The 21,584-nt window shown below is 38.2% G+C and overlaps 1 protein-coding gene and 1 long non-coding RNA gene across 3 annotated transcripts in view; one reads left to right on the top strand and one right to left on the bottom strand.

The window, feature by feature from the left end:
• Positions 1 to 2,841, top strand: part of LOC133262539 (uncharacterized) — an 11,422-nt gene extending 8,581 nt beyond the window's left edge. Inside the window, exons 2-3 of the long non-coding RNA XR_009741344.1 lie at positions 988 to 1,056; positions 2,262 to 2,841. This is a non-coding gene — a long non-coding RNA (uncharacterized LOC133262539). The remainder of the gene's footprint in view (positions 1 to 987; positions 1,057 to 2,261) is intronic.
• Positions 1 to 21,584, bottom strand: part of SLC9A8 (solute carrier family 9 member A8) — a 26,689-nt gene extending 5,105 nt beyond the window's left edge. Inside the window, exons 1-12 of one of the 2 annotated variants that reach the window (XM_061441806.1) lie at positions 21,520 to 21,584; positions 20,743 to 20,921; positions 17,784 to 17,864; positions 13,434 to 13,492; positions 10,568 to 10,651; positions 9,550 to 9,651; positions 8,854 to 8,888; positions 7,537 to 7,680; positions 6,145 to 6,283; positions 4,167 to 4,272; positions 1,867 to 1,983; positions 322 to 404 (exon numbers count right to left, since the gene is read on the bottom strand). In XM_061441806.1, coding sequence (XP_061297790.1) covers positions 322 to 404; positions 1,867 to 1,983; positions 4,167 to 4,272; positions 6,145 to 6,283; positions 7,537 to 7,680; positions 8,854 to 8,888; positions 9,550 to 9,651; positions 10,568 to 10,651; positions 13,434 to 13,492; positions 17,784 to 17,864; positions 20,743 to 20,921; positions 21,520 to 21,527 — 1,137 coding nt within the window. In that variant the 5' untranslated portion in view covers positions 21,528 to 21,584. Of the gene's footprint in view, positions 1 to 321; positions 405 to 1,866; positions 1,984 to 4,166; positions 4,273 to 6,144; positions 6,284 to 7,536; positions 7,681 to 8,853; positions 8,889 to 9,549; positions 9,652 to 10,567; positions 10,652 to 13,433; positions 13,493 to 17,783; positions 17,865 to 20,742; positions 21,062 to 21,519 lie in introns of those variants that run through there. The other variant, XM_061441805.1, reaches the window with a different exon arrangement.

Below are 21,584 nucleotides of genomic sequence, written 5' to 3'. Positions count from 1 at the left end.
GATGTAGGTAATACTCATGTGAAACGTATTTCAAAGTGCCAGCACATAAAGTTACACTGAAATACGGAATGAAGCAAAATGAATTAAGAATGGAGTCAAAGAATGAATACACATTAGAGAAGGTTTGAGTTAAGGACTTCCTCTGAAGAAGGTGAACGCGGAGTGAAGAATAATCATTTAATGTTGTTCAATATATAAAAAGTATTTTCATAAGCCCATATAAAACATAACTATTCTAAAACATATTAACTGTAAGTTGCTTCCCCCCACCCCAATACTAAAAATGCATCTGAAAAGAGATAGATGAAAGTAAATACCTACTATGCACCAGATGACAAAGGACATCTCAAACTTGTGAGGAAAACTAAAAATTGACAGGCCAAGAAATGCAAAAACACACGTTTCTGAAAACGAGAAATCACATCTTAAATAAACAATTACATAAAATCTTTCCTACTCCTATTATCAGTTATTACATGCAGTACATAAAATAGTATTTCCTGACTTCTGAATGCACAAAGTAGGCACAAATGGCATTATGCAAAAGGTCTGACTCTTCCACTTGCTGTCAGCGGACAGCACTTCAGTGTGTGTAGGTTTGTAATTTTCTTACTGTAAATTCGTAGTAAGTATGAACAAAGGTTACAAAACCTTGTTCTAAAGACTGGGGAATTTTTAACTTGAGGAATCTGCAGAACAAAAGTCACATGAGGGACTATTATGGACTTCTGTAGCTTTGAGTTGGATTCTATATAAAACTGATTGTCAGGCACAATCTCATATCCTGCAAGTTGAACAAGTTGATAAAATATTCAATTCATTAAACTTTTTAAAGTGGCAGCAGTTCATGACTTTCTTTGCAATAAAATACTGCACTGATCTAACAACCCTCATATATTCTAACAACCTCCGGAAGTGATATTGCAGATCTGAAGTAGTACCACCACTGCACAATGACTAAGTAATCCAAACATTTTATTTCCACAGCATCAACCCATTACCATCAGAGTATCACAGAGTCAAGATGTTTCATCAGTTCACTTCAGCCCCAGCAAGGTAGGCTCCTTATCATAATGGCAGTTAAAAACAGGATGGTTTTGGACAGACCATAGCAGCATAAGACACTGTTTGGTGAGACTCTGGGTACTGGCTACTTATGTCTGCATGTTCAAAATGGTACCTTAAATAACTCCTTTATAGAGACTTCAATTAATATGTGCTTTTTAGCATTTGTAATCAAGTAAGATCAAACCCTGGTGAGCTACTGTGCTCAGGTAACAAGTGGTTAAGTTCAGTTTGCATTAAGGTCACCCTCTGACTATGTTCCAAATGCATTTTCCTACGAACAATATGGAACACATGGATGAAATCCCCTAAAGAAACAAGATATATTTGTAATAAGCATGTGATTTCTTTGAAACTTTGGTTTGCAAAAGGAAATGGAAAGGCTCTGGACTTTTTGCTGCTTGTATCTCTACTTACAAAAACCTCTTCTCAGTTTGAAGCTATTATTAAAATAATGTTAAAAATACTGCTAAAAATCCATCTTTTAAAGCTAAAAATAGACCAAAGGAATATAGGAGTCAGAGATCTCTATCTGGTTGTCAATCTTGTGGCAAATCTTAGCAGGAGCCTGCAGGCTGGGAGAGAGAGATTTACTGTATGTTTTATCCTGTATGGCAGGAAAGGTGACTTCTGACTGCCTTCCAGCCCCCACTAGGAATTCTTCTCTTAAAGACATGTATCACTGACACACAAATGGCTAAAAGAAAGTTCACACCTCTGCTGCTCCCATCAGGATCACCATTTCAGGCAAATAATTTTTTATACTGTTAATATTAGGTATTAATAGCAGGTAGCACTTACCACACATGAAAGCAACAGTTCTCAGTGTCTGCTGCATTAAAATCTGTGTAACCGGGGACAAGTTATGGTGTGTATAGTGAGACATCACGATGCCAGAGAAGAGGATTGCCATGATACCTGCAGGTAAAAATGTGGCAGTTAACAGAAGAATAGCTTGTACTCTGCAAATATTTGTGGGTTTAGTTCTTACTAACACAAAAGCTTATGAAGCAATAAGTGGGGTTTCTATTACTGTTGTTATTCATTACTGGTCTCATTCCACTGATTATATTAAATACTAGGAGGTCAAATATAGGTCACCTGCAAGCTAGGATAAATCCCCATTATGTCACATTTTCCCATAAAATTGAGGAACTAAAAAGCCAATTCTTGAGGGTTTTTCACTCTCCTGACAGATAGAGTGACATCAAAAGAAGAATAAAACCAATTTGAGAATAGGGGGGCTAGAGAACTGTGTAATTTAGTTCTGCCAGAAAGCGTGTCCCTCTTTCCTACCTGCTCATCAGCCAGCCCCAATCACTCCACCAGAAGCAGAATGAGACCATGTGAATACAATCCAGTATGGTGCACCACATCTAATGCCATAGAAAATTAGGAACAAATAACACACACAGGTGTACCCTCAATTTTCTATCTATCTGAGAATCAGAAAAGCTATTGAGACTTGAGAATTCAGGGCAAAAATCACCTCTGCAGGGATCAAAGAATCATTTACATTGGAAAAGACCTTTAAGATTGGAGTCCAACCATAAGGAAGGTAGAGTGTGTTATGTAGGGCCTGCAAGGAATTCTACCTGCTATAGAATGTCCTTTGCCTCCAGCAGAAAGGGTCACCAAACCATCCGCTTATGTTACTACAGGGATTAGTCTCAGCTATCAACAATGGAGAAAGCCACCAAATTTTCCACTCTAGAGTTCAGTTGCCCTAATGGCATGCACAGCTTGGGCAGAGGTACAGTAACTGGTATCACAGGCCAGAACAACTACCTCAGATTTCACTGTATTTGACAAATCTTTGATTGATGTTAGGGACTTTTTCTATCCCCCTTGCTTCCCTGTTCTTGGTTATTTATAGGAAAAATATGAATATCAACCTATTTTGCTAACTGCTCAAGATGTGCCACAGACACGGTCCATTATTCACTGTTCACAGGGAGCTGGGTATCTTAAAAGGAAGTTTTAAACATTTCTGTGCTTGCTTGCTGCATAGACTTACACCTGCAAAGGTTAGGATGTAGCAGCCCACTTGAAGAACAACTACAGTATTCCTTGCGAGGAAATAACAAACCAAAATTGACAATATAACCCAGAAGAAATCAACTGCAGTGCAGCTCTCCAGAGGACAGGATGACACGTGAGATGCCTGCTTTGCCCAAAACAAGGGAAGTTTAATAGACTAGAAGTGTTTGGCTGGACCTGTGTGCCCAGGAGTGGCACAAATAAACACAACTGGAAGGATTAAAATAGCTGAGGTACAGTCAAAAGAATCCTTTGTCTGAAACACAGAGGTGACCTGCCTAAGGTCATTCAAAGTTTAGATTTCTTGAGAAGCCATTCTTGAAGGCACTTGAGAAATGAGGGAGGTTGGTTGTCTTTATAAATAAAATGACACAGAATCTTTGTCAACCTGAGAGTAGCTACCTAGGAGTCTTACTGTAAGTTCTTTTTCACTGTATACCACCATGCAGATGTGTTGGTTATATAATGCAATGGCCCTGCAAGTCTGTAATATTTATCATAATTTTATATTAATAGGCAGTATAAAAGAGAAATGGAAAAGGCCATGTGCTGAGACCTTCCCACAAGGCAAAACTTGTTTTTACAGCAGTGCAAATATTTTAACATATCAAACTACTTGTTCAGGTTTCCTATAATTTCATTCCCCTACATATGTGTTGGCCTATAGACACATTCAGAGTGTATAGTGGGCAGAATGGAATGTTTGCATTAGGATTATACATCTTGATTGTGTAACTACCATGATTTATAAGCCACATCTTCATACATATAAAAACCCCTAACTCCACTGACATCAGTGAGAGCATGCTGATACACACTGCTACAGATCCATTCTAAAATACTCACATTAGTTCACACGTACATTTTGAGAAAGCCCGATTTCATACCTGTAGCTCATTTACAAGAAATCTAGTCCTGCTACTTCTCCTCACAAACTTGTAACATTCTTATATAGTCCAAGTTGTAGAGCAAACACATCTTTTAATGCCCTCTTTGACACAAGTAATACCTACTCCCTAAATTTACCCAATAAACCTGCACATACTCATTTTGCCACTCACCTGAGAGTGAGATACCTTCTGCAAGCCCATAAGGAAGGTAAGCGAAGATAATCATCATCCCAAACTCTAGGGAGGGCGTCTTCCTTAAATCAATGTGCTTTAGTACGTATACATGTAAATGTTATGGAAAATGTACATAGGAAAAATTCAAAGAAAAATTGAAATCTGTGTCATTCCATGACAAAATAATGATTATGTGGAATGTACTTATCTATTGAATAGCTAACAAAGTGTACACACTGGCGTTTGCCTCAAGTATGGAAAGATTAATAATTCTTTATTAATGGAAAGGTTACTAAATAATGAGGAGTGTTTCTTACAGAAGCTGCTGCTGGTAGAAGTCTATCAGAATGGACAGACTATAGACAGCAAAGATCTGCTACTGATGTACCTCTACAATACTGATAACAATATGCCAACTGTATGGATCTAAAAGAGCCCTTTCCTCACACGTTCAGTCTTTGAAGTCTGCTCCAAAACTACTGCAGAAAATCCATAAAGAATTATTAAATAGTAAAGACTTTTCTAAAAACAGGGGATAGCTATGAAAGAGCAAATTAAATGTAAAATAGCTCTCATGTTTTAACAAAAATAACATCCTTTTGACACTCAGGATATTTAAAACTTACTTTACGTTTGTAGTCACAAATGCAGATGTTTGTCAAGGGCTGCAAGGGCTGCAAGTGCTGCTTTGCATCTCATGCACAGTCCTGCAGCACAGCTGCCAAGTACAAGTAGATTTTGCCTCAGACATTGTTATTTGCCACACTAGGAAAGCAAGCAATCTCTTCTGCTCAGTCACTAGACTTCCATTTACTTTCAAATGGATACGACAGCTTTGCAGTAATATTAACACTGAGGAATATTCCTTCAATCGCACCCTGTCCTTAGCACTTTAAAATACTCCACCTACCATCTTTGTTAAGATTCAGAGGCTTAGATGCCTGTCACATGGAAGTCCACATTCCCTTGGGCCATGAACCAGCAACAACCTTCCACTGTATTTATCTGCTGGCAACTAATAAGATACATCCTTTGCTGCACTGAAATTTTGCATGCTCAGGGTAAATCCAATACTTTGAAGCAAAGTAATTGTAATAGGGCAAATAAGCTGTTTTTCTATTTGACTCGCATTTAGATATCAGTAAAAGAAGTGTTGAACATCTGTTTCCCTCTTTTGTTGTGATGTATAGAATGACTTAAAAGTTCATGGAATCAGGCTAATGAACCAAGACAGGAAATATGTCTGCAGTTAATCAAGTGCTCTATTATTGTTATTTACAAATAAAGTGCTTAACAACATGACATGAATAATTGTTGTACAAGCCTGACACAAAAGATTACCTGCAGTAAAGTCAGTGTTAACATTAAACAAGCTCTGAAAAGTGTCAAAGGTGTCTGACTTACAAAGAAACATCCTTCCTTATCTCGGGAGAGAAGCTTCTGGGTTGTTTAGCAACCACTTCATGGAAGTGGAAGAGGCAAAATATAACTCGGTGTAAATCCAGATAGAACAGTATCTGTATTCAGCTGCTGAATATGATACATAGGAACAAATGAGCTGGTCTGACTCAAAAGCCCTCGGGAAAAACAGCTCTTTTTTTCCTTTTAAATGAACTAGTTTATGTATGTAAAAAAGGAGCCATATGTTTGTAAAAAGGGATCAGAACTGAAATGGAATTAATGTATTTTGAATTTACGAACCAATTACCATATTTTATAACACACTAATATAGGCAACTACACAGCATTTCAGACCTTAATTATGTTCATAAAAATTTAATGCAACTCTTAATGCACACCCTTGCACACAAACACAAAAACAAAATAAACACGAGAACACCCTTGGCCAACAAAACAATGGCTAACAGGAAATATCCACTAAAAAATGCTGGAGAAGATGGGAAAGAAAAGACACTATTAGAATTTTGAAGTTCACCAATTCACACGTGTATCACCAATACTTAAAAAAGGATATTAATGCAGAAATAAGACCAGTAAGTGTACCAAGCGCTGCAGAGCCAAAGAACATCTTAAGAAAGTACCCCAGTGCCTGTAGAAAGGTTTGCCATCCACTTACATCTGACATATTTTCTCTTGTCAAACCTTCTGCTGTGCTAGAGATAATTAAAAAATAAATAAAAAGAAACAGTTATGAGTTCTAAGCCTAGATCCAAAAATACCAAACATCCTTTGAGAGCAACAACAAAGGCTTCCATTTCTTTGTTGCTACCGCTCTTAAAAGGCTTTTACTGTGATACATATAACAAGAGGAATGTCAAAAGATGTTAAATCAAGTCTCAGTGTAATCCCCAAAGGGAAACCTAATTCTGCTAAAAATCTGGAAACCCAGCATTGCTCTTCTGAAGAATCCCCAGAATGGCATAAATAGGCTATGATAATGGCCAGTATTACAAAACAGTTTTCAGACTCTGAAAAGGAAAACGCGCTCTGCATCGGTAAAAACTCAGGGTATGAAAAAGAAAAGACCCATCATGTGATCCTGAGAGAAGAACAAATGAACAGGAAGACTTCTCATCAAATATTTAGGCGTGGACGAGAGACAAGAAGGTCACTGAAGAAAAGCAAAGAAGCTCAAAGGAGGAAAGTGAAGAGATCTCTTTGAATTTCATAAAAATTCCATGCAAAGACAACATGGATTCCAACTAGCGTTCATTTTAATTGCTGTCAGCCTTCATGGTCTTCCATAAAAGAACCATGACTGTATCAAAAGCAATTAGTTAACTGAAAAATTACACTAACTTCCTTAGTCTAGCTACTCCTTCTGTACATTCACAGTCACATTCATTAACTTCAGCAATAACGTGAAGATAAAACTTACTTAACTCGGCTCAAAATAATTATCATGGGCAAAGGAGAAGGATATGGAATGCTGCTCTTCCCTGTGATATCCCCAACATAAATATGAAACTATTGCATGGATCTTGATGTACTCCTCCCAGCTTACGTGTGACTGGATATAAGCCAATAATATAGGAGACACAGTTGAGTATTTGGCAAGATACATATTTTTGCGCAAGCCTGAAAGGACACGTTTGTCTTCTGTTGTCAGGACCCTCAGATGGAAACAGAGCTGGTGAACATACGGACTGAGAAAGCAATCAATTATCTGGGGTCAGTGAGGTGCTTGAGGTAGTGGTAATAAGACATCCATTCACTTCCTTCTGCCTATGCAGTTTATGTTATAGATTGATTTTAACAAAGGATCATACAAAATTCAGCTTTACACCAGAAATAAATGATATGTCCCACACAGAGATGGAAGAACTACTTTATGTCTGAATAACTAATTAACAGAAAACAATGCAGTCGTTGTTCCCATAAACACATCTAATTCAAATGCACTTACTTGGTCAAGACAATAGAGACTGCATCATTGAGAATGCTTTCTCCAAAAACCAACATGTTGAGTACAGGATCCACATTGAGGGCATTGAAAATGGCAATTGTAGCCACAGGGTCAACTGCAGATATTAAAGAGCCAAAGGCAAAACTGGAACACAAAACAAAAAAGGAAACTAGATGAAAGAGAAGTGTGTACCTAGTAAACTTTTATGAGCAACTAATAACAAAGGCATTATGTGTCATAGTTTCTATGCAGTGAAAAATTATGCTCTCTTCCTATTCATAAGAATTTGATGGGACAAAAGGGACGTTTTTGGTTTTCATTTACTAATAAACAAAAGAGAAAAGTTGCTGTCCAGCTGGAAGAGATGCTGGAGAAATACCTAACTCCCAGCTCTCAACAACAGTATCAGTATCTTACTCCAACTAAGTACGAAGAGAGTAGAAGAATGGGAAACCAAACAACTTTACAGACACAGCCCAAACCATGTATCACACATGCATAGTGTTACGTGTTCAGGAGTATTAGAAAGGAATATTTAAAGGGAACTGCTAAAACTTCATTACTTTGGAATCCAAAGATAGACAGTACAGAGCCAATGGGCCTGCTCAGCTGTGTAAAAGTCAAACGCTTGGAACCAAGTGAGGAAGACTTTTGCTGTTTGTGCATGTATTACTTGTTATGTTTCTTGCTTCCTACCCAAGGTATTTATAGATTTTAACAGAACTCCTGTATTGGCTATACAATAAATAAACAGATTCCAAAAAGATAGGAACAAACTTTATTCCTAGGTAGAGTGATGTACTCCTAAGAAACTGTTTAGAATCTTTGTCAAGTTCTTGAAAAATCTATATTATTGATAATGAAAAAGTCATTCTATCTTTTAAGAGAAGATCTGGACAAGGACAAGGAAGTTATGCCCTTATCATATATATTAATAATAGTGACTAACCAAAGTTATACGTTTTAACTTTAAAGGTTGTTTAAAAAACCTGTGTAAAAAGATCACTGAGCACAGAATACTATTTGGAAATAAGATCGTAATAAATAGATAATAAATATATTAGGGTTTACTAAACATATTTATTTTCATATATTTATATTTATAATACTTATTTATATTTTATATAATTTAATCTAAATAAATTTATTAGAGAATAAATAAATAGGGTTTAGAAGTGTTCAGTCTCTTTATAAGTTTCACACATGTTGAATCTAAGCATTAACCAGAACAGCTGGCCAACTACAGTGCATTTCCCATATACAGTTATCTTAAAGACTGCTTCATTTCACACACTACACCATTCTGCAAGAGCTTACCTGTCTGTCATGTTCAGTTTATAAATTACATCAGCCTGAAAGAATAGGCAAAACATAAAAGAAAAAGAAAAATCACAATCAACTGTGTTTTTCTGCTGCTTTTAAAAATGAAACTATTCATCAAATCCTACGTTTGTTATAATGAAAAAGATCACACTAGTGACATTACCCAGTCTAACAGCGATCTACTACTATTTTGGTCACCCAAAATCAGGGAAGACCAGTTGGGACTGGAACAGAAAGAGATGAGCAGAGTAACTAAGGCAATCAAAGGAATGGAAATTTGAGAGGCAAAGAAGAAAGTATCAATTTTTTGGCCTACCAGAAAGAAGCCTGAGAGAAAATATAATTATCTATAATAAATGGGGAAACACCAAGGCAGAGAAGCAAATCAAAAATTACTGACAGAAGAACAAGTAAGTTTAATACTGGAGATTAGAGGCTGGCTCTAGGGAATACAGGTTTTGGACACTTTCCAAGAGGAAGACTAAGTAAATAAAACACAATGCATGTCTTAATTGCTTTCAACATGGATCACGCTATACCTATGGAAGGGGGTATATAATATTGCATCTAAGACTGCAGAGAACTGGACTTTGTATCCTAGGAATTCACTTTCACTATGTTTGTCTGCTCTTGAAAAATGGACTTTCAAAGAGCAAACCAGATAAGTGCTTCTAAGCAGTTAAATCTTACCTGGCCCAGGAAATAAATTCCTCCACCTACAATGAAAGCTGATATCGCAGTGCCAAACACAGAAAACAGAGTGATGGAACCGATGTTCTGAAAAAAATTACCCTGCAACACAGTAATAAAAGCAAGTAAATTAGTGAAAATAATCTGAGAGAAAAATCATGTTTGGGTTTGCATCTAAATTAGATTCTGATTCCGAACTGATAATAAAGCTTCAAGTACCCCAGGACATCCATCAACACCCTCTGCCTAAAAAGCCTGCTCCCTTGAGGAGAACAAAAATTTCGATACCCAGGACAGGATGTCAGTCTTGTACCCTAACAACAAACCTATCTCAGATGAACAGCTGGATATTTACCAGCACTTTGACACCTTCCCCACCTGACAGAACTGTAAATTAATCCATCCATTGTAGACAAGCATCTGAAAACAGCTTGCAAACTTCCCAGCTGCTAGTCCATTTCTTAGGTTGTGATTTTTATATGTGAAAATCTTTGGTGTTGGTACCCATTCATGGTATTTTGTCCACTGCTCACTCCCTCTCCTGCAACACAGCTCAAGCAGAAGCACACAGGGAGGGCCAGAACCATTTCAGGCAGGACTAGCACTGTGAGAAATGTCCACAGAAATACAGGCTTCCACGCAAAGGCTGAAAGCCTTGTAAACATTCTCCCCTTCTCTAGCTAAGGAGTGACTCCACCTCTCCCACTTCTCATCCTACTCCTTGCCATTTTGCCTCCTTCACATCAGCTCTTGTATAGTTCCAATGAGGTTCGAAACCTCTCCAACCAAGGAAAACAAACTCTGTGCAGTACCTAATACCCTGCCAACATTCAGTTAACAGTAACAAGCTACACTCCCTGCATTCTGGGTTGAAGAGGCTTAAATTTTGCGTTCACAATTCCCTAATGACTAATATAATGGAATTCAATGCAATTATTCTAAATGTTACAAAGATAACAGGAGAATGTGTTCCAAACAAAACCTCAACATTTAAAATGAGTGTCTGGCGAGAGCTGACCTTGTGCAATGAATATCCAGATTCAAATATAATAGGTGGAAGCAAAAGCAGAAAAAACATATTTGGACGAAACATTTCTTCTTCCTGCAAACCAAAAATGAAGTATAATTTCAACCATATAATAATTATGGAAATAACATCAAATCTTCCAAAAAGGATATTGTTTAAGGAGAGCAAACCACAAAAGAACAAAAATGTTGGAAAATGAAAATGGCATTAATCTTTCTCCTTTCTTATCACAATATAAAAGACTGAAGAATAGTAAAATACTCCAGGGCTACTACTTCTATCGGGCTTTTTAAATCCAGCGATAGAAATCTAGGCATTACTTATTTTAAATTATTGTCTCCAAATAAGCTGCACAGAAAATAGGTTACTTATCACTAAGGTTTTAAAAGCCTTGCTGTTTCCACATAGAGTATTACCGTTTTATCTCGGTCTCAAAACCTGTGAGGTTTGTCAAGGAACAGTGACCTCTTGGCCACAGGCTCGAACATAATCTAGTTAACTGTGACCAAGCACACTTCACTAGAAAACTCATCACCTGACAAGAAGAAATCAGATCCCCATCTTAGTACATTTGCAAGCGAACAGGCTCAAGATATATATAATACTGGTAAGAGTCTGAGGCTTGATTCTTCTTGGGAAATGTGCTTCATACCTGTAAAATAATGGTACTATTCTGAGGGTTCCTTTTTACCATCAGAGTGATATAAATGAAACCTATTGTGAAGTAAGATGTTACTTTTTGGTGACCTTACTCTTTGTCACCTATCTCACCACTTGGCTAACACCGCTTCATGGAGCTGTACCCCTAGACTGGCACACTGGACTTTTTCTGCTGGCAGACTACGCACAGAAAGTAGATTAATCATAGCCTCTCTCTTTACCCACTAGGTCCCCTCCCAGTCCCCTCAGTTCTGAATACAGCAGAACTTGTCACCTTTGTAAGCAAGGATTACTTTGTTTAAAGCCAGGTTAAACAGCTGATTGACTGTTCTGTTAAAATACCAGCTTTCCAAAAAGAAGTACTCATCTCTTTAAAGCCTCATTCCTGTGTGTACCAGTGATAATCATCTTAAAGGATTTGGGGGACTTAGAAAATAAAACTCATCCTTTATACAGAAATGCTCTAGCCTGATATTCTGTATGCACAATTCCATGTATCACTGGCTAATACCACCTAGATTCTGTCCATATAGTAACTGTGCTAGAACAAAAATTCCACATACTCAATTAATTACACTGTTTAAAAGCTCCTGAAAGCATATTTGGACAAGGAGGTGAGAAATAATGAAAAGGAAGGACTTTTATTTGTGCTGCACTGAAGCAGAGACCAGGAAAGTAAACCATGAGGACTGGAATTATCTTCCATGATAGCAAGAATCATCAGCAAGTACAAGGTCCACTGAAGACTTAGTAAGGCATGATTGCTAGAAATAACATTACAAATGTCTTAGGGCAGGGATATGTTTCAAGATTTGCTTTGTACACGGATATAGGCTGCAGTTAAATACTCTATTTTTTTCCCCATATCAGATACATAAAAATTATCTAGTATATTTAAACATTTAAAACCATTTTATAAAGTGCATAATAATTTTTGACTAGAAGATTTCACATCTGAAATTGACAGCCTATGTTAAAACCTAAGCTTTAGTACAGTGAAAGTAACTAAGCAAATAATAATGTGGTTAATTGTGACCCTTTACCTTAGCTGATAACATGAGCAACCAGTCACAGCATCCCCAAGTGCCTCTCAAGACTTGACCAATGCTTACCTGAAATAAACTGCATACTTCACTAGCAATGATCAATATTTCCTGGGTTTATAGAATCAGTGCTCAAAGAAACTTTAAGCTTTTTTTTCTTCTTTTCCTGCATATATGAATTTTTTTCAGATTATTTTATTTAACCAATACCAAGCTATTGTAAAATGCTGATTTTGTGGCTGCCTAACCAACTTTCAATTTTAAGTCCAATCCAGTTAACATAAATCAGGAATGAAAAACACACTAACTAGTGCACCACCCACTGTTTCTAATAAGTAAACATGTAAAAATGCAGTATCACTACGTAACTCTTGAACTATGTAATCACTCAAACGAATGTACACAGAATTAGTGTAGTTATTTGGCAAAAAAAGAAGTATAATATGTAATTAAAAAGCTACACCTCATTGAAAATCTATTCATTTTAATGTATTTCAACTAAGGAAAGGAAAAAAAAGATCTTCCTCTAGGGAAATAACTGCCAACAAATGCTGAGCTGCAAGCTAGGATTAAAATTCACTACTCAGCCCAAGATTCTCAGCTTCCTAATATAAATCCTGTTTAAAACTAGTAATTCAAATCCCTGTGATTTCAATCAGTTCACTGATCTAATCCTAATAAACTGTCTGATCCTGTGAAACAAAATTACAATTTAAATAGTGCAAGATTTTAAATTAAAGCAGAATAGCGAAGAGTTCATTGCTTTGGTGATGTGGTGGTGTTTTCCTATGAAAATTAACTCCAAAAGGAGGAAGAGGACTAAATACAGTCAAAAAGTACACAAGACAAATAACTGAATTACTATATTTTTTACTGTAACTAATGCCAAAGATGCCCATTGCCTTCTTCTATCATGTGTCTGAATAGGAACAGATTTGGTACCTTAAAAAGTATTACTCAGGGAAAAAAATATTGTGTAGAAAATGTTCAGCAGCATCAGGACCTCAAATTGGCTGTGCTTATTAGTTAGAAAAAGCCCAAGCTGTGGTATCAAGTATCATGTGCTTAAGTTTATGGAAATTACATCTAAAGAAGCTAATATTACAGTCAGGGATTGTTCTCTTTTCATTAAAAATTAATTGCTTCAAATGTACCTTCCAGTTGGCCAGCTTTTGAGCCTCTATGATTTTTATAAAAGCTCCCATAAGGATACCTAGGAGAGAATGAGATAACATGCTGAAACTTTCACAGTACACAACACTGTTCATCGACTCTTGGTCAACAATGCTTTAAAATTGAAAACAAGACAAAACATAAAGCGGCAGGTTTTTCACTCCTAAATCACAGAAAGACAAAGTTGTTTTGGGTCTGATATATGACAGTTTCCAACATGTTATGCAATACCATAGCTTTCCTGCACAAAAGACTGTCACTTGGGATATCCAAATACTGAACATGTGTATTGAGAGTGCTGGGTTCACTGGTTCATAAAGGTAACAGGTTTAACTAGTCAAAAATATGCTACTCAACTAAGCTGCATTCAAATCAAATTCCACCTTTCTTTCTTAAATAATCAGGAAGTTATGAATTAGATATCTGTGTGACAGCACAAACCCTTCATTGTCACTTCAATGCTATGTGCAGCACTAACACAGCTTAAGTTGAAATCAGTCTTCTCCACAGATGTGAATTTTGTCTCAGTGAAGTCATAGTACTTACTGGCAATGAAGTAGGCAGCAAATTCTGTTTGAGGTGGAGACACTGTCAAGAACTGTTTCCCAAATGAATCACACATCCTTTAAGTCATGTAGAAATATTCATTTGAGTATAAAAGAATTTTATCAAGGGTGCTACAAACTCAATGATTAAACATTATCTTGCTCTTTCCTCCTATACATCTTCAGATACGTCAGAAAATGCCGAAATAACAAGATTTCTTCTGGAAGTCACAAAGACAATTCATGAACTGTCATTAACTGCTTTCAAGGAGTTATGAGGAATTTGTCTTTAGTCACATTCCAGATCTGTGTTTATTATTTATGGAGACTTCGTAGTCAAACACTTGGATGTAGAAATGAATACACTGAATCCAAGGTAAAAAGTGACAGAGAAGTTTTTAAAGTATGCTTTTCTGAAACTCTTGTTTTTATTCTCTCATGCTGTAGCTATCACAAGAGTCTTACAAATAGCATCACGTGGATTACTCCTGATGCATGTGTCATACACACAAAGCCATGAGGCTTAAGCCTTCTTTCATACAAAAATATGTGAAAGCATTGGTCCCAGAGGATAGAAATAATTGTTCCATGAAATCATTTCTATGGAAAGGAAGAGCAAACCAAAAATGTAGGAACATCAAAAGTCTGCTCTTCTTTAAAGGAGAACAGAATGCAGATACGGCCACTCACATGCCATATAAACACAGGTCTCAGTACGAACAGTCAGGCTTTCCATTCTGGGATGCAAGCTGTGTCAGAAGCCAAGGACTAGAACATTTCTAGTTTGTGCAGAGCGGCAACTACTTTTATCACTTAACAGGAAGTTTATGTGGGGAGAAAACAAACCACAACAACCAGAGCCTACATCTGAAGGCACAGACTTAAGGAAGTGTATTTCCTGAAGAAACTTTTGGTATTTTATGAATTAGTATTGAAAGCCCTCACATGAAGCTATGTTTAGAGAGGATTTAAAAGAAAGGAGAATCCCTCAGCTCGCTTCTGCTGACATGGAAGGACTCCATTGTGACTTGGTGGAATTGGACCCCTGTGAGGAGGCCAGCTGTGGCCTGTGGGCTACAAGCTGGGCATCCCTATCCTGTGAGCTCCAGAGGTTTAACCAAAGGGTTGCTATCAATCTCTTATTTGGAGTAAGAGTTAATCACAAACTGAATCTAACAACAGTGACACAGGCAGATGAGGTCCCTTCATTATATCAAAAGTTAAATGAATATAAAAAGGCAACAGCAGACATTAAGGGAAAAGGATAAGCCTGAGCCATACAACTTACACATTTACATAGCACAAGTTATTTCTACCTGCATATAACACAACAGTACTACTAAACCGATTATGCTAAAGCAAAGTCATGACAGGGCTGCACAAAACAATGCCTCACCAGGAGGGTTTAACAGCAGCAGAAACCTGTCCCACACATTGTTACAAACTGCTCTTCTTTTATGACTAGAATTACTATTCTTATTACTGAGTACAGTTTCTGTTCAGCTGGCGCCATCTATTAAATCAGGTAGATCAGCTCTGTCAAAAGGCTAACCGTAAAGCTAACTCTGTGAGAGTTAATCTAAGCCTCATCCTTTGGAAAATGTTACAGGAATTTTCTTATTACAACCAACCTTTATTCTCCCTGAGAACATGCTAAAACTCAGTAACAAATCAAAGAGAAGAACTGTTCTGACAACTATTTTTCCAATAAAATTCCAGTAACTTTTAAGGATGAAGATCAAAATCCAGCTTTAAGAGAATACACTCCCTTGCTGTCCACCAGGGGACTAACATGCCCTAGAAACCCTAAACCTAAAGCTTCTGAGCAGCTTAGACAATGGGAGGAAACACAGCTGTGAAAATCATACTTAACTTCTCTGCTGCCATATTTATTAGCCTTCAACAACTGCCTGAGAACATTTACTTAATCTATTAGTCAAAATAGGACACACCTCACTTCTGGCACTGCTAGCAAAACTGGATACTTGAAACTCAAGCTGTGCTCTTGCAGCTGTGTAGATCATTACCAGTAACAGGGGCTCACTGACCAGCAATTAGCTGGCAATTCCAATGATTATAGGGATACCATGTCTTGTCAACAGAGCTGACAGTAGTTTAAATATGACTGAGTCAATAAACTAAATAAATAAAGCTTAACTGACACAGGACATCTGTTAGTTGGGTTGCTACTGGGTATAACACTGCCTTCACTTAGTGGAATTGCATTTGCTGGTACCATGTAATCTGGTTTGGGAGATAGACTACAGCTACGCTGTGCTACATATTGAAAACCAAACATGTTAACACCCTTTACCTGGATTTTTGTGTACAAAGAGGAAGGATACTGAAGGAAGGGTAATGTCCTTTTGGAACCCTTCAAGATACTGGAAGATGTATTACACAAGACATCTCACCTGTCTGCAGCAATAATGTAAGAATGGAAGGAGAGAGAAGTGTGTCAATTAGTGAATCAAACACTGCATAGTCTCTGAAGTCAGGATGATCTACAGCAGCTCTGATCTTTCTATGTCATACCGTGGTAAACAGAAGCATAAATGCACAGAAACCTGGTGGATGCTGCTCCTATAGAGATAAGGTATGAGTGCAATGCCCAGGAAATTCATACCAGCACTACAGATTTCTTACAGCTTATTACTTTTTCAGCTGCAGAGAAATACCAGAACTTCAATATGGCCTTGGAAGTTAATGTCCCTTTAAGCTTCAACACTTTCTCTATGCTAGTAATGGGATGTGGTCTGCACCAGATTTATCTGAAAATTCAGAAAGTCAAGCTTGCAGGAAAACATGGTTTTCTTTCTGCTAGGTAACAGGTCTAAGATTTTCTCAATTTGTGTGAAAATACAGCAATGAAATATGAGAGAAGGTACCAGCAAAGCCCAGGAGAAAGTAGAAAAATCAACCTGCTCAGCAAGTATTACACTGCTTCACATTACATTAGGATTAAACCTAAGCATCTTTCTCTTTTTGTTGTATTTTTAGAGTGGCTGTCAGTGGAAATGTCTCTAGTAATAGAAGCAAAAATACCACAGATTCTTGCAAACAAGTTAGAGACAGCTGAAAAATTGCTGTTGGGATTAGTGAGACCAAGTTCTTTAAATATTATGTTAGACAGTATGCTGAGAAAATTATAAATGCATTTGGCCTGATTTCCTCCTTATTTACACATTGATAAATCAGGAGCCACAACATACAAACAAATGAAATTACCCTAATATAAAACTACAGGCTTAGGAATACTCCAAATTTAATTCAAATTAAGTAAGCACTTGATCTTCATTAAGGCTGGCATTCTTGTAGCTCAAGGCATAGGAAGAGCTCTTGTCACAGTACTACAGGGACAGTTAAGTATCTGGCAGTCGAGGTGAGTTTTCAGGATACAATTACAGTCTCCAGTCAGATTAAAATAACATAATCAGACATACTGCTACTGCAACTAATACAAACACGTTCTATTTCAAAGAGAAGGCCAGACTCTTGCTGCCAGGGAATGCTGAAGTATTTTATCCTACAGTGGATAGCCAACAATAGAGGAAGCTGCCAAAGTACTTAGGTAGTGACATCCCTATGTGTCATTTTACTGGGCCAGTCTGCACTTGGTTTCTTCCATGAATTTAATTCTGTGAATTGGTTGTTCTCTTCACTGCATCCTGTTTGCTGCGTCTTTCTAGTGATGGTTAGCACACAACAAAGCATTACTTCATGTAGAGATTACTGATAGTCCCTGAACTAACACAAATACAATAGAAAAATGTCATGGTTACTCACCTAAAGAGACAACAGCCACGCTCTCTGGCAAAAAATGAAGTCGGTATTTTATCAGTAAATGCACCAATATGATGCAGATAGCTGTGAGGGAAAAAAATAAATTGTAAATTTAGAAGTGTTAGAAGAGAATAAAATATACTTTTAAGTAGTATTTCTAAAATACATGCAGCAAAACTTCTAACGATTTAGTAGAAACCCACCAATGCAAGTAACCAAATTTTAGTTCAAGCCTAGTTCTCACTGAAGGACGTAAATGGATCTACACATGACAGAATAAATAAGGCAAATTTTCATACTTAAAATTACCTTCTAAAAATATCAATATTACTAGAGATCAATTCAGCCTACAAGAAAACCTTCTCTGAGATATACTGTTTTAATAGGTTTTTTTTAAACATTTCGTATTTTGTAAATAAAACACATATGTACACATGGCCTCAATTAGAATTTCAAAGCTATACACTTTCACATCAGAGTCCCTCTGAGCAGATGGCCTTTACCCAAATGGATAATCACAGAGCCAGAAAAATCACATTGGAAGGGATCTCTCAAGGTCATCTAGCCCAGCTTCCTCCTAAAGCAGAGCTAGCTTCAGCTTCTTGGAGCTTCTCTTAGTGATTTGGTTTAACAGCTCCTTCTAGTTAACCAAAACCAAACAGCCACTTGCAAATGGTTTAGAAAATATAGTGTCACAAAGAAGTACAAGCTTCGCAAATACAAGTATTGCTTTTAGTTGTCCTGCTCTCCAATACAGCGTTAGGGAATGTGCATCACACTGATGCCTGCATTCTCCCACTTGTTATCTTGTACTCCAAGTTCATACAAAACATAGTGAGCATATAATTGAAGAGCACATGAATAGATGGATTGGCTTACAAACTGAGCAAGGACTTACGAGTAACAGTAATTTGCTCAATTACTGGCATGTAATTTGTTCAGGGCCAAATCTTTGGGTTCAGAATGGTGAGAAGGGATGGCTTCATTCATAAAGACTGTCAGGGCTCCTTTCCCCACATATTTACCCTACTTCCACCCCGCCAATCTTTATGATAACGGGTTAAAACTTAAACAGGGGAAGTTTAGATTGTATATAAGGAGGAAATTCTTTCCCGTTAGGGTGGTGAGGCACTGGAATAGGTTGACCAGGGAGGTTGTGAACGCTCCATCCCTGGCAGTGTTCAAGACCAGGTTGGACAAGGCCTTGGGTGAGATTGTCTAGGGTGAGGAGTCCCTGCCCATGGCAGGGGGGTTGGAACTTGATGATCTTAAGGTCCTTTCCAACCCTAACTATTCTGTCATTCTATGATATTGATCAATCAGTTCTCAAAACACCAGAATTTACAGTACAAAAATGCAGACTCAGACTGGTGCTTACTTTAAAGTGCTGGACTAAAAACTGCAGCAGTTCAGACTAAGAAGCAACTCAGACATTTGGCTGCCAACCGCAATACCTTCATCGTGTATCCCAAGCAGTTTTTAGTCACCTGTCTATCAGTATTACTGACTTTGTACCAATTTCCTGCTTGTTGAATATAAGAAATATGCATCCAGTAAAGACATCTAGTATTCCTGTGTTCTATTCCCCTATCTTTGGGATAGATCCATATTCAGCAGATCTTATCACCAGCTCCTTTCTACCAGCTTTTAAATACTTTGGCAATAAAACAAAAAGCCTAAGAAGTAACTCCCACCACCATAAATATTATGGCAGCCTGATATATTCTTTAGCTGTTGATCACCAATTTCTTGTGTAAGACTGCTCAGTTTGTATCTGGCAAGCATGTATCAGAAGTATAACAATCAGGCAAGGGGCTGCAAAAAGCAGCGGACAGGCTTAAAAGAACATTTGAGTGTCCCCTTAAGGAAAAGCATAGTAAAAGCATGTCACAAAACAGAAGGGAATTCACAGATCACATGAACATAGAGGAACAGAGGTATGGCTTTGAAAGGGAAGTGCTGTTAGAACAGAGAAACCAGCCATAGAAATCTGGGGTCAGAGAATAACTCGTTACTTCAGGCACTTTGTATTTGAGGCTTGGCTCTGACACAACCCGGCTCAGAACGGATCTGCTCCTGGGTCTATTCCAGTATAGAACATTTTAAAGGCCATTGTACAGCTCATGACATCCAGGCTTGAGAGTATGGTACACACATTCATTTTCATCCTTCCTACACTCCTAATCCAGAGATTGTGAATGGGAATAACCATGAACAATAAGCTTTCATACCAGCATTACTTTGTTCAGGAAACTCCCCTGTCCTGAGGGTGATGCTTTTAAGATCCATCAAATTATCAGACTGGATAAGAAGGCTGGAACAGAGCTAAAAAAATCACAGCTCTGCTCTTAAGTCCTCAGACTACAATTTTACCATGAATGGCCTTTTTAAAATCCACAACACACACATGTTCAGAAATCTTATTTTAATCTCGGAAGTTTTCTGATCTGCTGCATTTTGTTTTGGTATTTCATTTCTGTCCAAATTCCAATATGCCACTGATCTCTCAGAAAATATTAACCCTCTTTGAATAAAAATAGATACATTAGAAATAATCAGAAGCCTCCTACTTTTTGCTACACTTAATGATAGTTATTCCTAGGAGACAATTGTTTTTTTAACCCAACTGATCTGCAGAAGTTTCTGCATTGCTGTCAACTCCATACCTATTATTTTCTCCATTTGCTACTGGAAAGAATGACCACTTAGAAGACTAAGTGACCTGTCTGTCACAGAGAAGTCTCTCAGTGTAGCTTGCTTTGGAGGAACCTCAGCTTTCTACAGGTCTGGTTCAGGCAGTTACATACCCAACTTTCTAAATCCCTGTGCCTGTACAACATTCCACTTCATAGAGAGAAAAACCAGAGGAGAAATAAAATGCTATGATTCTGAAAGCTGACCTATGTCCTCAGATATAGCATACAATTAACAGAGATTAAAAGACTTTCAGTTCATCATTCACCTAAAACAAGAAGACTAAAAAAAATCGTCATGCCACTAGACTGCTCCTCTTGCTGTGCTTGGACTCCAGTCTGAACTGGAAGGATAGGCTTGGCAGGTGTAGGTACCACCAGTTTGGTAGTAGCAGCCAGCGTGGTGTGAAGGGTGACATTGATGACTTCATGGGTGGCATTTGCAGATCTGTCAGGATAATATAATATGTGATTATACTGCATGGGAGCAGCACGAAAAAACAGTCTCCTAAAGACATGTACACATGGAACAATCACCAAATCATACTGAATTTGTATTAGTGACCAACACATTAAAGGTTTTTTAAGTGATATCTGATCACAGGCAAATATTGGAAGCTCATATTCACGGAGCTGACAGGTCCTTCATGCACTGCCGCTTGGGATGCAGGTAGAGCCTGGCACAGAGAACAAACTGGCCCACTTCGCCTGCCGAGTGTGACAAACCCGCCGTGTCAGGCTAAGGGCAGGGACAGCGGGACTGCGCGGGCCAGGTCCTACAGAGCCGCTTCAGAGCCGGCCCCCCTTCCCGCGGCAGGACGCTCCTAGACGCCCTGCCGGGGCCCGCGCTGCACCCCTCAGCACAGGGGTTGCCGGGCTGCCTCGCTGCACGTCTGACCGCCCGCAGCCCCGGACACCGAGGCGCTGGGACACTGCCCCCACCGCAAGCCCCTGCTGAGGGAGAAAGCCCTGCCCCGGAGCAGAAGCGCTCATGCTGGCAGGGCCCAGGGCAGCAGGCCGATCCCCCCGCCCGCCACCGCACTCACTCCGCCATCTTGCAGTCGGCCGCCGGCTTTAACCTCGCTCCGCTCTCCGGCGGCGCCGCCACTTC

The sequence above is a fragment of the Pezoporus flaviventris genome, unplaced genomic scaffold (assembly GCF_033815535.1).
Source record: "Pezoporus flaviventris isolate CSIRO_AGI_PZ_B2104156 unplaced genomic scaffold, CSIRO_AGI_Pfla_v1 ptg000213l, whole genome shotgun sequence".
Taxonomy (NCBI): Eukaryota; Metazoa; Chordata; class Aves; order Psittaciformes; family Psittacidae; genus Pezoporus; species Pezoporus flaviventris.
Note: the sequence above shows the minus strand (reverse complement) of the source record. Positions and strands in the feature narration are given on the sequence as shown.